We start from the raw sequence: 14,248 nt of genomic DNA, 5'->3' as shown, positions 1-14,248 counted from the left end.
CAGGCGCTCTTTGTCAGCATGTGTTTCTCGAAGTCGGTTCCCGCATCTTGTGGTGATGTCGAGAAGGATATCATTTATTTTGTCAACACCGGCGAAGTGTTCAATATGAAGTTCAACACTTGTAGCCCGGTAAGATGGAAAGCCAGTATTACATTTGAAACATGGGTCTTTCCTTCAAAGTTGGTGGTTTAACATGTGGGCTTGTACACGACAACAAAGACCTTTTATTGTAATAGGGATGCACATTGAGCTAGTTGAATTTTTCTTTCCGGGTGACATTGAGCTAATTGATGAATACACCTCACTTTTTTTTTGTTCTTGAGTTACTTTGAGGCACTCTATTTATTTTTATTTCATAATATGGTTATTTTCGTAATCACGGGAATTAAACACATGTATTGGTTTATTATGTGCCAAAATTTTCTTTCTTTTGACGGGAATTGGCGTGAATCAGAGCGTACGTCATGCGGCCACGGACGGTGAGCAGCAGGAGGCGTATTTCCGGAACGAAAACGTAAACCTTGGAATACGTATTACGGAAGAGTAGACGTCTTCGGCCGTCCAGGAGGTGGACCTCCTCAGCCTTCTTCCGCACCCTTTCTTCCCTTCTTCCGCTCGCAACCCCACGCGACCTTCCTTCCTCTCCGATCATTCCTTCCCAGTCGCCGCCGCCGCCGCCGCCGTCCTCCCCGTCCGTGGCCGCCGCTGGTCGGGGGACAGCATGGCCCTCTCCGCCGGCGACGTGCCGACCATGTACGCGGTCCTCGCCAACTCGCTCAGCGCCGACGAGGCGACGCGGCACCCCGCCGAGTCGGCCCTCGCGCAGTGCGAGCCCCGCCCCGGCTTCTGCTCCTGCCTCCTGGTAAGCCGCCCCATTCCCGCGCCTCCCGCCCCTCCGCTCATTCGCCTCGCGGGGGGACGGGTCCTAGGGCTTTTCCTCCTCCGGGGCGCGCCCCGATCTGCGGGCGATTGGGGAGCGGTGCCATGGGGTCCGAGCGTGCTGACTTGCTGATCTGGTGCTTCTGCAGGAGATCATCTCCGCCAGGGGCTCGTCCTGCCGCGAGGACGTGCGCCTGCTCGCCACGGTTTATTTCAAGAACAGCATCAACCGCTACTGGCGGACTCGCCGGGATTCCTAGTGAGCCTTTCTGTTCAGCTCCGCTGGTTAATTATGATTCATTCAGTGTTTTCTCCAAGTGTTTTTGCTGACAGTAGTGACAATGTGCGCTAGAATCTCATCATGCTGTGAATTTAGGCTCTCTGCCTAAGCTTCCTACTGTCAACACGGCGGTGCTAGAATACTTGTATATATACTTGGTGTTGCTTTAATGTTTGATGCTGTTTTCTTTGAGTCGTCGTCTCGTTGATAGTTCTGACATAATACTCTGGAGCAAAATAGCTGATGGTTTCCAGCAGGAAGGAATAATAGCTGATCCACTGTAAATCAAATGTGTTCTAGATAACCTCTCTATGGAGTAAATTTGTTAAGAGTAGCATCAGGCCATCAACCACTATGGTGGGCCTGCCGGGATTCCTAGTGAGCCTATGTTTAGTTCCATTGGTTAATTGTGAATCCTTGAGTGTTTTTGCTGCCAGAAATGGCAATGTGTGTCAGAGCATCATACTGTGATCGAGACCCTGTGGCTCTGCCTATGCTTCTTATTGTCTATACGGCGGTGTTAGAATAATTGTATTGCTTTATTGTCAAATGTCCTTGCCTTAGTCTGATAATCCTGAGTCCTAACTTAAACTATCGAATTGTGGCTGATGGTGTCCAACAGGAAAGAGCAGTAGCTGATCCACTACCATATTAATTTTGTTATAGATCACCTCTCCATGGAGTAATACAACTGGAGATTTTTTGTATAAGCCTAACTCTGCACATCCGAAGTAGAATTTATGCTGTTACTTTTATTTCGATAACACTTGGTACCTTGTTAACGAACTCTGACATGTCACTACCAATTTGCATTATCTGTTGTAGTGGAATTAGCAACGAGGAGAAGGACCACCTTCGTAAAAATCTTTTGCTAAACATACGAGAGGAGAATAACCAGGTGCAGACTAGATAACATGTATTATACATGATCTTATGATATCAAACGGACATCATGTTTATTAATGCGAGTATGTTATCTTAATGTTGTAATGTAGATTGCACTTCAGCTAGCTGTACTAATCTCGAAGATTGCACGCTTGGATTACCCAAGAGAATGGTAAGCGTTTTTAGCACAATTCTTGTCAACTATCTTCCACATGAATTGAGGTGTTGCTCACGGTCATATCATTCAGGCGGGACCTTTTCTCTATATTGGCACAACAACTGCAATCTGCTGATGTTCTTGCTTCACATCGTGTGTTTATGGTCTTATTTCGAACTTTAAAGGAGCTGTCAACTAAACGGCTTGCTGTTGATCAGAGGAATTATGCTGAGGTATTTGATTTTGCAAAAATCACATATCCATCTATAAGTAGTATCACTCTTGATTTTCCGGGTTTCAAATTATTAGTTTGGCATAGTACCAGCTAGTTGGCCCGTAATGTGCATCGTCGCACACAGGCACACAACATTAGCAGATGTGTATTAACTCCACTATTTCTTTTGAATTCAAGCATGTTAAGTCATCTTAAGTGCTAAGCCAGAGGATTATTATAAGTTGAACCTTTCTTTGCTATCAAATACTCCTTCCGCCCCAAAATAAGTGACTCAACTTTACACTAACTTCAAAGTTAGTCTAAAGTCGAGTCACTTATTTTGGGACGGAGGGAGTAGTTCCTGAATTGATCAAGAGACATGCTATCCACATCATCTATGTTACTGTTTTCTCAAAGCATGGCAAGAGACATGCCATCCATAGCATTTGTGTTACTGTTTTCTCAAAGCATGAATTCATGCAGCTTGCTTTTGATTTTTTTTTTTGCAAATTTTGTTGAGCATAAAACAGTAATGACCTAAAATTCTGACCATGATGTCGGTCTTATGTTCTAATTCATATTTTTTTCATATGCAGATTACTAGCCACTTGTTCGAGTATACCTGGAACCTTTGGAAGAGTGACGTGCAGACTATATTGCAAAATCTTTCTATGCTCTCTCAGAGGAATGACTTAGATTCCATTTTGGAGCAATCAAACGATCTAATCTTGATATGCGACCGTTGGTTGCTTTGTTTAAAGATCATCCGGCAACTAATTTTTTCAGGTTATGCAAGTGATTCAACAACAGCGCAGGTAGTCATATTTGCTGTTATTTTGTTGCTCATACTTAGACAGACTGTTATATGATCTTCATCAGCTGGTCGAGGAAACAAAAGTCGTAAATAGTTATTTTAATTTGCAGGAAGTCTGGCAGGTCAGGGAAGTATGTCCAACAGTTTTGAGTGCCATTCAATCCCTTCTTCCTTATTGTAAGTTATGTTTTTCTCTTGTAATTTTAAGTGAATTATTCTCTCTTCTTTTGTAGTCTTGATCTAATAGACAGAAACTGCTCTGGCTTCACCAAATAATAATCCATCATAATCTATATCTAGCATTTCAAGTATTAACTGTTACGGTTCTAGTATCTTGTTGTCCTGCATTTTTATTTGACCTGGTCATTAAATCTCACAGCAAGAAACTGAAACTTTTTTTGAGAACATTCAAGAAACGAAAACTGTTTTTTGTTTGCGGAACATGCAAGAAACTGAATCTGTGATTGAATCATTCCTTTTGCTCTCCAGAAAACTTGAAGAACATAACAGTCTTATTTATATAAATGGCCCTTGTTTATATCTGCTCATGAAGTTAAACCTTTGTTTGGACGTTCCTCTCCGATGTTAGTTTGTCTGACATGTCAAGTGTGGCGTGCTGATTGATTTCAGTTCAGTTCTCACGAGTAAATTGTTCCTTATTGTATTCTACTTACAGACTCGTCCTTTAAAGATAAGCAAGCTAAACTATGGGAATTTGCAAAAAGGGCATGCACTAAGTTGATGAAAGTCCTTGTCACCTTACAAGGCAGACATCCATATTCTTTCGTACACCAAACTGTGCTTCCTGCTACAGTTGACTTCTGTTTGAATATAATCACAAATCCCGAACAGGCTGGCGCATCCTTTGAGGAGTTTCTTATACAATGCATGGTTTTGGTTAAAACCGTATCAGAATGCAAAGAGTACAAACCAAGTGCCACAGGTCGCGTCATCAATGAAAGTGCACAACCTTTAAGCTTGGAGCAAAAGAAAAAAAACTTTGCAGCAGTGGCTAGTGACATGCTGAAGGTTGTTTTGCCTGGTGATCGAGTTGTGTTGCTTTGCAACATTTTAATAAGGAGGTAATGTTCTGAGTAAAAATAGCATGTTTATATTATTTTTTATGGGAAGATTATTGCAATACTACTAGTTTGCATGTTTTTTTATCTTTGGCAAGCATCAACATAAACAGCTCAAGTTTGTGTAAGTTAGTATATGACTAGACCTCCTTTTAACTAAACAGATGCATTAATGCTGGACGAGGACATCTTTTAGCCTGCCATTTTATATTCCACAGAAGAAAATAATTCAAAATCCTTATGAACCTTAAAAAAAAGGGCAGCCCGGTGCATGTAGCTCCCGCTTTTGCAGGGTCCGGGGAAGGGTCCGATCACTTTGGGTCTTTTTGTACACAACCACCGACCATTTTGTATTCCGCAGAAGAAAATAGTAAAAATCCTTATGATGAACCTTAAAAAAAAGGGCAGCCTGGTGCACTTAGCTCGGTCCGACCACTTTGGGTCTTTGTACGCACCCTTTCCCTGCATTTCTGCAAGAGGCTGTTTCTAGGACTCGAACCCATGACCACCTCATGGTCACAAGGCAACAGCTTTACCGCTGCGTCAAGGCTCCCCTTCCTTATGATGAACCTTGAATGGAAGAATTGCAAAAATAGATTAGCCAGGAGCTGTTGGTCTTTTGTGATGCATTAATGCTGGACGAGGACATCATTTGGCCAACCATGTTATATTCTGCAGGAGTGAAATGATTTAAAGTCCTTATGATGAAACCTTGAATTTAAGAATTGCAAAAATAGATTAGCTAGGAGCTGTTGCTCTTTTGTGATTATTAAAGCATATTAAGCTATGACCTGCTGAAGTAAACTTCCTTATGACAGTTCCATATATGGCAAATAACATGTAAGTGCATTTTTTATGCTAGTTAGTCTTCAGAAATGCTATAAACATTAAAACATATAATGGTACACAAAAACGCTGCTGTGAGCTACAGAGCACACTTTATTTCTGCACCAAAAGCATATAATGTAACATTCTTGATTAATCGCCTTAAGGATTGTGGACTACTGCAGTATATAAAACAATAGAATATATTATTATTGGTTTTTTTGTAAATTTTTTTGCATGCACGCTACATGTATACACAAATTCCTGAGATTAGGGGATTGTTTTCTAGTATTTGTGCCTTCACGTTTTTGCTTGGGATTTTGACAGCCTTCTTGGATTCAGGAACTTACCAATTCTTGTGCAGATACTTTATTTATACAGCAAAAGATCTGGAGGAATGGTCAGAGAATCCTGAATCCTTTCATCATGAGCAGAATTTGGTCCAGTGGACTGAGAAACAACGGCCATGTGCTGAAGCCCTCTTCATTGTCATCTTTGAGAACTACCGAGAGGCATGCACATTATAACATTCTTTTTAACTGTCCTGCGAGTCTGCTGAATGTTGCGATGCTTACATAATCATTTGTTTCCAGCTACTAGCTCCAGTTGTTGTTTCAATTCTTCAAGAAGCCATGTCTGTTTCTCCACCACTCGAAACAGATGTTACATCTGGAATGCTTCTGAAGGATGCTGCTTATACAGCTGCCGGGCATGTGTATTATGAACTTTCAAATTACCTCAGTTTTAATGAATGGTAAGTTAAATAGCAACAATGTATCTGTATTTACTTGCAAAAAGGTTGGATGTATGGTGCTCATTTAATCCATGCTGATCTTTGTAATTGTTTAAATTATTTAGTAAAATTTGATCAGGCTTTATACAGCTGTTTGCATATGCTTCTGGATGTTGCATTTGTATGTTCATATGCATTAAGGACTATGCATTGATTTCCTTTTGATGGGACAGCTAAGTTTGTTGCAAGATCAATAGCTAGAGCGAATCCTGCTTCACTGCCTTTCCTTAGTTTTTATTTTATTTTATTTCTACAGGTTCCATGGATCTCTATCCATAGAAATTTCAAATGGTCATCCCAATATGCGCATCATTCGTCGAAAAGTTGCATTGCTACTTGGGCAATGGATTTCTGAGGTTCACTCTTCTATCATTGTATTAGAAAAGCTAAACATTACTAATGTCAGAGTTTTAGTTGACGGTCTGTAGGTTCCTCGCATCTTCAGCTTCTGATAATTGTAGTTTTGCAGATCAAGGGTGACACACGGAAATTGGTCTACCGTGCTTTGGTTGCATTGCTGCAGGATAATGACATAGCTGTCAGGGTATGCTTTGCGTTTACGATTCCTTGAATACGAGTCATTTCCATATATTCATCTACTTTGTTTAATAACTTGGTTCACGCTGTTCTACTTTCAGCTAGCAGCATGCTCTTCTCTGTGTTATCTTTTCCAAGAATCTAGCTTTTCAGAACTTGATTTGTTTGAATGTCTTCCAACATGTTGGACAATGTGTTTCAAGTTGACAGAAGATGTCCAAGAATTTGATTCTAAGGTTTGGATTCCCATAGTACATCTTTTGTTTCCTTCACCTGTCGTTTATGCAAGGGTTCTAAGTGGATCATTGACCCACTGTACCATTTTGAACGTCATCTTTATGTTACTTGTCAACCCATGCCTGGCAAACATTATCTTACCTAAATATTTTCCTTTTATTTTTATGTAGGTGCAAGTGTTGAATTTCATCTCAGTTCTTCTTGAACATGTCGGAGACAAGGTTATTCCATTTGCAAGTCAGTTATCACAATTTTTCCAGAAGGTATAGCTCAGGCATTTTGTTCTGAATATGTGCTAGAAAGACAATTATCATTTTGGCTGTACTCTATTCATGGACTGATGACAAAGCATACTTATTTTGAGCTCAGCTGTTTATGCATTTTATGATTCAAATTGTACCATTTGTTGAATTCGGAAATTCAGAAGAGAGAAGAGAGAAATTAGCCTTTTCAAGCAATGAGATTTCTTCAGTTTACCTTCACAATTTCAACTGGCTATCAACTTTTAAAAGTAATAGTATCAGCTTTTAACTAACTTATTGAAAGAGTTTATCAGTTGTTAAATGACAATGCAGATTTTGTTCCTGCTGTACGAATTAATTAGTTATTCTAATTTGAGTGTGTTTTTCCAGATCTGGGATGAATCTGCTGGTGAAAGCTTGTTACAGATTCAACTGCTAACAGCACTTCGAACTTTTGTTTCTTCTCTTGGGTACCAGTCGCCTCTTTCTTATCACATGCTTATGCCTATACTGCAAAGTGGTGTAAATGTTGATAGCCCTGACGCTCTTAATCTTCTCGAGGACAGTGTTCTGGTAAGTAGTTCTTAACCAAGTCCATACCGATGAGCTTGCATGCACTTGCGCAAATTATCTAACATTGAGATTAATAATGCAGTTGTGGGAAGCAACCCTTTCGAATGCCCCATCTATTGTACCTCAACTGATGGATTTATTCCCTTATCTTGTGGGCATTGTGAATAGAAGCTTCGACCATCTGGAGGTTAGAATACACACCTGCCCACCCCAAAAAACAGAAGAGGCAAACATCCTTGGTCACATAAAATTTTAGGCACTGATGCACTCCGAAACATACATGTTCAAAACATGCAGAATATTAATACTACTCCCTCCGTCCCAAAATTCTTGTCTTAGATTAGTCTAGATACGGATGTATCCAATACTAAAACGTGACTTGATACATCCGTATTTAGACAAATCTAAGACAAGAATTTTGGGACGGAGGGAGTATTATGGAAATATTCTGAGACAAAACTACTGTATTTCGATATAATTATATAGTTATTCATAATGAATTCATTGTTCAAAATATTGGTCAATAAATTAGTTAACCGGATGGTTAATCCCTACTCCGTGGGTCACTGAGTAACTGATTATCTGATTTATAGGACGGTTAACTGATTTATCGGCCGATTAACTGATTTATCAGCCGATTAACTGATTTATCAGACGGTTAACTGATTATAGGCTGATTAAATCAGCCGATTATTCCCTTATCGCCAGCTAACCGAGCAGTTACCAGCTAAAGATTTCCTGAACATTAATAATACTTGCTACTTAAAGCTGAAATAGTTTGGCCTTCTAGGATGGCACTTACTTTTTTACTGGAAAAATTTGTTCGTAAGTACAGTTTGATTTTTGTCATAGGTAGCAGTACAGTCTGAAACCTTATGGGTTTCAGCTCTAGCCTACCCCAACTTGTTTGGGACTAAAGGCTTAGTTGTTGTTGTAGCAGCACAAAGTAAACCTACTCCGTGTCATTTGGATTGTTTCCTTATATTGCATGCCACGATTAATGATTTGGAGGGTTTTGTTTTCTTGACCTTTTGAATGATGCAGGTCGCGGTCAACATAATTGAGGATTACACAATTTTTGGTGGATCAGAATTTTTAAAAAGCCACGGTACAAGTTTGGCGAATGTTCTTGATACTATTGTTGGAAATGTAAATGACAAGGGACTTCTCACCACACTTCCAGTCATTGATCTTCTTATTCAGGTTATTATTTATTTTCCATTTTGAAGCAACCTGACTTTCTGCAGAACTTTACCTATCTATGATTCATTTAATGCTGAGTCAAGGATAGCAAACAACATGAGCTAGGTCTAAGAAAAGGAAAACCTGTCAAACGTATAGCTTCTCTTCATGGAACCCATTAGATAGATAAAGAAGCTCAAATTTTGTCTACTTTAACTGGGATATGAAAGAGCAATGATATGTGAGAGAGCACAGTGTGCTGGAAGGAAAGATTATTTCAATCCCTGGGCTCGGCTGTAGTTCAGGATTCAACAACTCCAAGGAAACTCTCTTAGCATCGGAATGATGCAACAGCTGAGCTTGGGTCTAAGGCTGTTCTTAGCACCAAGTTTTTTGAAACATTACACATGGTCTTATAGCAATCTTGACCATCATCTTAGCAGAATGCCGGGGAACCTAAGTTTCTTACTACCATGAACACTGTTCTCCCTGTTTGCATCAGGGTTAAGGAATAAATGCTCTGGGAACTAATTAATGGCCATTTTATTTGTGGAAGTTAGGTCGTAATACCATGTGATGAAACTGCAGGTGCCTGTTTCTTTTTACGTCAACACATTACAATTAGGAGTTATCTTTCTTTTTTCCTCACTTTTTTTGTATCTATCTAATTGGAGCTTTTGGGTGCAGCTCTTTCCTCAGGAAGCTCCACCTTTGATATCCAGTGCTCTTCAGGTACTTATGTGGTTGGTTACTTGGTCTCAAGTCTGGAATGTTCAAATGATACTTCATCATTCTGACTTGTTTATTCATGCCAACCTCTTAGAAACTTATCTTCATATCTTTGAGTCGAGATGATGAGCATAACCCTTCTAGGACAACTGTACGTGCATCCTCTGGAGCAATTCTTGCTAGGCTTTTGGTGATGAATACAAACTTTTCGGCACAGCTATTATCAGAGCCTACCCTTTTGGCAAACATTCAACAGTCAGGGATATCTCTAAAGGATAATCTGCTACTCTCTTTGGTTGATATGTGGATTGATAAGGTACATGTTGCAGCATTTCCCTGTTTATTGGACTGAGATTGATGTGTCAATTAATGCTTTCTCTCCAAGTGGGTAATGAAGTAGGTTCTTTTACTGCCACCATTTGATTTACGCATGTGTTTACGAAAATATTATGTGTATGATCAAACTCGCTAAACCAGTAAATATGTTCGTTGCTTCAGTGCTAAACCTTACCAGGTGATACTGCCTTGGACATGTTTTTTTACAAAAATATGCTGTGCATATGATCAAACTCATGAAATCAGTAAATCTGTTGGTCCAATGCTTAAACATTGGCAAGCAGATATTGTCAACATGCTTGCATTGTCAACGAAACGTTGCGTCTACTGTTCAGATAATGTGCGCAGTTTGTGTTTACTGACAGGATTAGCATGTCCAATTAGATAAGTCTTAATATGTCTTTGTGTTTACTGACAGGATTAGCATGTCCAATTAGATAAGTCTTAATATGTTTTAGACGTTGGAATGCACTTTTAAATTCTTGAAGTCCCACTTGTTTATGCGTTGCTGTTTAACAAGCGCTATATCATTGGACAGGTGGACAATGCATCTGCTATACAGCAGAAGGAATACGCAATGGCTCTCTCTGTAGTTTTGACCTTGCAGATACCTCAAGTCATCGACAAACTTGATGATATATTAAGGTAGGACATTTCTGGTGATCATAATTGAAATTAAGACTCTGTTGTTGGCTGGTAGTTTGTTGCTCATAAGTTATATGATTTTATGCAGTGTTTGCACGACTGTTATTATTGGGGGCCGTGAAGTAAAGACCGAGGATGATTCTAGGTGTAGTATTGTACTGATATATTACTATGACTTTAGCTTGTCTATTTCAATTATAAATATTTAAGGCCTCTCTCAATTCTATGCGTAATTAATTATTGGTACAATATTTGCAGTGGCGATATTACAAGCTCTTCTTGGCTTGGAAATGATAATTCAGGTTACTCCAGCAAATTCTTGAAAAAGCGACAAGTGAGCTGTGTTTCTTTGAACATCTCTTTTCTGAATAATTAGATTATTAGGCACATATTCTGACAATTCCCTTGATCAGGCAAAGGATTTAGATCCGATCAAACAAGCTTCGCTAGAGAACATACTAAGGGAGAACTTGAAGGCATGTGCAGCTCACCACGGGGATTCGACTTTCAATGCTGCCATTAGCAGGATCCATCCATCATCATTTGCTCAGTTGCAGCAGGCCCTGAATAGTGCATGAGATGCGCATATTTCCTAACTGATTCTTTGATGTTCTTTTGAATACATTGAAGAACATCCGGCGCATCACGAGCCACCATTTCTTGGAGCGCATGGTGATCCCCATGCACCATGTAACTCACCATATCACCCGACACTCGTTCAATAAGCTGTAAGCTTCAATGGATTTAACGCTCCCTTTTCTTTTCAGGTGCTGCCATTTGATGCGCTGCCTTTTTCGGTCCTGTGATGTACTGTCGAAGATGAGGGCAGTTCATCGTGTAGGTGTAGAGTGCCGACTAACGTGTGAATAGCAAGAGTTGTGATCGAGCAGCTTTTTCATCCCCCACCCTGGGTTATTGGTTGACGGTCATATTCTTCTACGTGTTAGGTCTTTCGTGTGGGTTTGACCACTCTAAAGAGGCGGTTGGAGTTTTCATGGACATTATTGCGGGCTATTTTTCTGCAAATCTTTTTGTTATCTGCTGGGGGTTGATTGGGCTAGTCTTCTGGTTGGCAGAGGTTTTACTTCCCAGGCGGCTGACTTTACATGAGAAGAGGTTGTCAGAGTTGGTGAATGTAATTGTTTGTGCGAGAACAATATTATTGTGATAATGAATTGTTCCGAGACTCGTTTTTCATCAGGGCACTGGTAGGCGCATTTTGGGCAGGTCGCCGTGCATCCGTCAGATTGGAGCCCTTTGCACCGTTGATTCCCCCTGATTCCATCTTCCTCGCCCTTTGCTGGGTAGCATCTTTTCCTTCCCTTCACGCTTAGCCGGTGGGTAGTCACCTCGCGCTGCCGCGTTAGTTGTCCCTGTCGGTGGGTTGCAGCATCGGCGGCGGAGCATGTCGCTCTTAGCCGGTTGCTGCATGCACCATCTCTGATTGCAGCTTCTTTTTTTGCGTCGCCATGCGTCCGTCCCATTACCTCCGAAACCTGGTTCGAGCAAAATTAATAGCCGCTTCCAGCAAAACTCACTGCCCGTTGCAGCAAAAAAGACCATCGTCCCAGCAAAAAATCAAGGCAAATTTTGCTAGGACGGTGGGCCATACATGGGGGGTTCGTCTATGAGAAGGTGTTGCTATCGTTGTGCCATTGTGTTTTGCGCGAGGGGTGTTTTGTGGACGCTGGGGCCATCATGGTGCGCAAGCCGGCCGAAAGTTCGGCCGGTCATCCGGCTCGAAACTTTTACCTTTTTGTTTTACTTCTCATTTACGCACAACACCTCATGATTGGTATCTTCGATGCTTATCATTTGATCACCTAGTTCTTCGATGCACCTAGTTCTTGGCGAAGCCCTGCTAGAGTCCCGCGCTCCTCTACCACCACCACGCCGTCGTGCTGCTGCTGGACGGAGTCTTCCCCAACCTCTCCCTCTCTCCTTGCTGGATCAAGGCATGGGAGACGTCATCGGGCTGCACGTATGTTGAACGCGGAGGCGCCGTTGTTCGGCGCTTAGATCGGAATCGACCGCGATCTGAATCGCCACGAGTACGACTACCTCATCCGCGTTCTTGCAACGCTTCCGTTTAGCGATCTACAAGGGTATGTAGATGCACTCCCCTTCCCCTCGTTGCTAGATTACTCCATAGATTGATCTTGGTGATGCGTAGAAAATTTTAAATTTCTACTACGATCCCCAACAAGTACTCCATGAGTACAAAACTTGCCATGCTTGATTTAGAAAATGGAGTTTACCAGTACAAACTCTTACTCTCAATCTCTGTAACCGGGCCGCAGCGAGCGGGGCCGGAGTAGATTTTGATTTGCGTAATGCTCAACTATGTTTTGATCTACATTTTCGATCTCTGAAATACGCAAGGCCGCAGCGAGAACGTAGCTCACTTCAACTAAACTAAACTAAACTTATTTAGCTACTGAAGAAATAAGCAGCGACTGAAGCAACTGAACTGCACTTATTTAACTACTCAAAATACCCCAGACACGTCGAAGTAATAAGGAGGAGTAGCAAGCAGTGACTGAAACTGCAGATACGTCGAGGTTAACATTGACAAACTACTTGTACAGTATTGCAAGAATATGAGCTTCTGTATTTGAATGTGCAAATACTGAATCAAAGAACTACTCCTACTCGTTGTTCAATGGCTACTCCACATAGGAAAATCTGCTTTCTCACAAGTCCATAGCAGAGCACCAATGGGTGCAACTTGATAAGTAAACATACCACAGTCGCAATGTAACAGAAACAAAATAGACGCCCTGGCTAAATCAAACAAGTACTCCATGCCAACGGATTTTGGGGAAACAAGGAAGGACTTGTTGCCTGATTAGTCCCACCTCGCTCACGATTTTGATTTGTTTCTGAATCCGACTATTGCAAGAACTACTCTACTGAATCAGAGTTGCAGACTGAGTGACGGGCTCACCGAGGTACTCCTGCCACAACGGTTGTAGGCGCTCTCCTGCTGCAGTTGTCGTAGGAGTCGCCGTTGAGCTCGGCGTCGCCCTCCTACTCCAGCTGCTTGCCCCGCCACCGGCTCCAGCTGCTCATCCCGCGAACAACTGCTCCAGCTGCTCATCCCATCGCCGCCGCCAGCTAGCTGGTCCTCCACCGCATCCGTACCTGTCGACTGGGTCGAGAGGGAACTCCATCTCCCACCGCTGCTCTGGCCCCGCTCCAGGCCTGCCGCTCCGCTGCTCCGGCGCCTCTCCAGATCCGCCGCTCGGCCGCGGCTCCACGTCCACGCCTCCGTTGCCCAAATCCTGCTCTGGCGCCGCTACACATCCACACGTCCGTCGCCTAGAAGCTTGTCGCCGGCACAAAAAGATTCACTTTTTTGTTGCCCTTCGGGGTATGAGTGGAGGCTGGGTGGTGGGGAGAAAGGGGTGATGGAACAAGCCGGCGACGGGGAGAGGGAGAGGCCGGCGTCGAGGAGAGGAAGGGGGCGGCGACGAGGAGAGGGAGAGGCCGGCGACAGAGGGAAGAGGGATTGGGAGAGCAGCGACGGGGAGGATTGGGAAAGCGGCGAGCGAGCTAGTGCGAGCGAGTGGGAGGGCAAAATAGGAAAGTGAAAAAAATATAACGTGACGGAATTTGCACTGGGGTTGCCCAACGACAATTATTTCGGAACAGAGGGAGTATACTTAAGGTGCTTTGTACTTTTGATAATGTCTTTTGAGAAATGATTGAGATCATCCAACGGATGATCACACGTGCGTCCGCCGTCTTCGTGACCGTTGGATCAAATTTTAATCAGATGGCTAGAAGCAACATATTATCTAGACTAGTTTTCGCAACTGAATCGTTGTTGCAATCTCTC

General features: G+C 42.2%; 1 protein-coding gene and 1 long non-coding RNA gene across 2 annotated transcripts; one reads left to right on the top strand and one right to left on the bottom strand.

Moving 5' to 3' along the window:
- Positions 1–570: 570 nt before the first annotated feature.
- On the top strand, positions 571–11,604 carry LOC123187348 (importin-11). Its single transcript, XM_044599205.1, has 24 exons — positions 571–862; positions 1,029–1,138; positions 1,985–2,057; positions 2,155–2,216; positions 2,293–2,434; positions 3,012–3,230; positions 3,340–3,406; positions 3,906–4,311; positions 5,498–5,645; positions 5,727–5,887; positions 6,183–6,282; positions 6,396–6,470; positions 6,565–6,699; positions 6,871–6,963; positions 7,333–7,515; positions 7,598–7,702; positions 8,560–8,718; positions 9,385–9,429; positions 9,521–9,742; positions 10,301–10,407; positions 10,496–10,552; positions 10,666–10,741; positions 10,821–11,097; positions 11,175–11,604. Exons 1-23 carry the CDS (start codon positions 722–724, stop codon positions 10,983–10,985), a joined length of 3,051 nt encoding a protein of 1,016 aa, XP_044455140.1. The 5' UTR covers positions 571–721; the 3' UTR covers positions 10,986–11,097; positions 11,175–11,604.
- LOC123187349 (uncharacterized) lies at positions 11,450–13,956 on the bottom strand. The gene is made up of 2 exons (XR_006493908.1): positions 13,355–13,956; positions 11,450–11,903 (listed from the first exon to the last, which is right to left on the bottom strand). It is a non-coding gene; the product is annotated as an uncharacterized lncRNA (long non-coding RNA).
- Positions 13,957–14,248: the final 292 nt, after the last annotated feature.

Source organism: Triticum aestivum, chromosome 2A (assembly GCF_018294505.1).
Source record: "Triticum aestivum cultivar Chinese Spring chromosome 2A, IWGSC CS RefSeq v2.1, whole genome shotgun sequence".
Classification (NCBI taxonomy): Eukaryota; Viridiplantae; Streptophyta; class Magnoliopsida; order Poales; family Poaceae; genus Triticum; species Triticum aestivum.
The sequence above is the reverse complement of the archived record's forward strand: the minus strand, read 5'-3'. Positions and strand labels throughout refer to the sequence as shown.

Bases quoted from the DNA above. Each gene is read 5' to 3' on its own strand.
- LOC123187348 (XM_044599205.1), top strand. From the start codon at position 722: ATGGCCCTCTCCGCCGGCGACGTGCCGACCATGTACGCGGTCCTCGCC. The intron at 2,058-2,154 runs GTGCAGACTAGA...GTTGTAATGTAG, and splicing joins TACGAGAGGAGAATAACCAG to ATTGCACTTCAGCTAGCTGT. The intron at 6,283-6,395 runs GTTCACTCTTCT...GTAGTTTTGCAG, and splicing joins TTGGGCAATGGATTTCTGAG to ATCAAGGGTGACACACGGAA.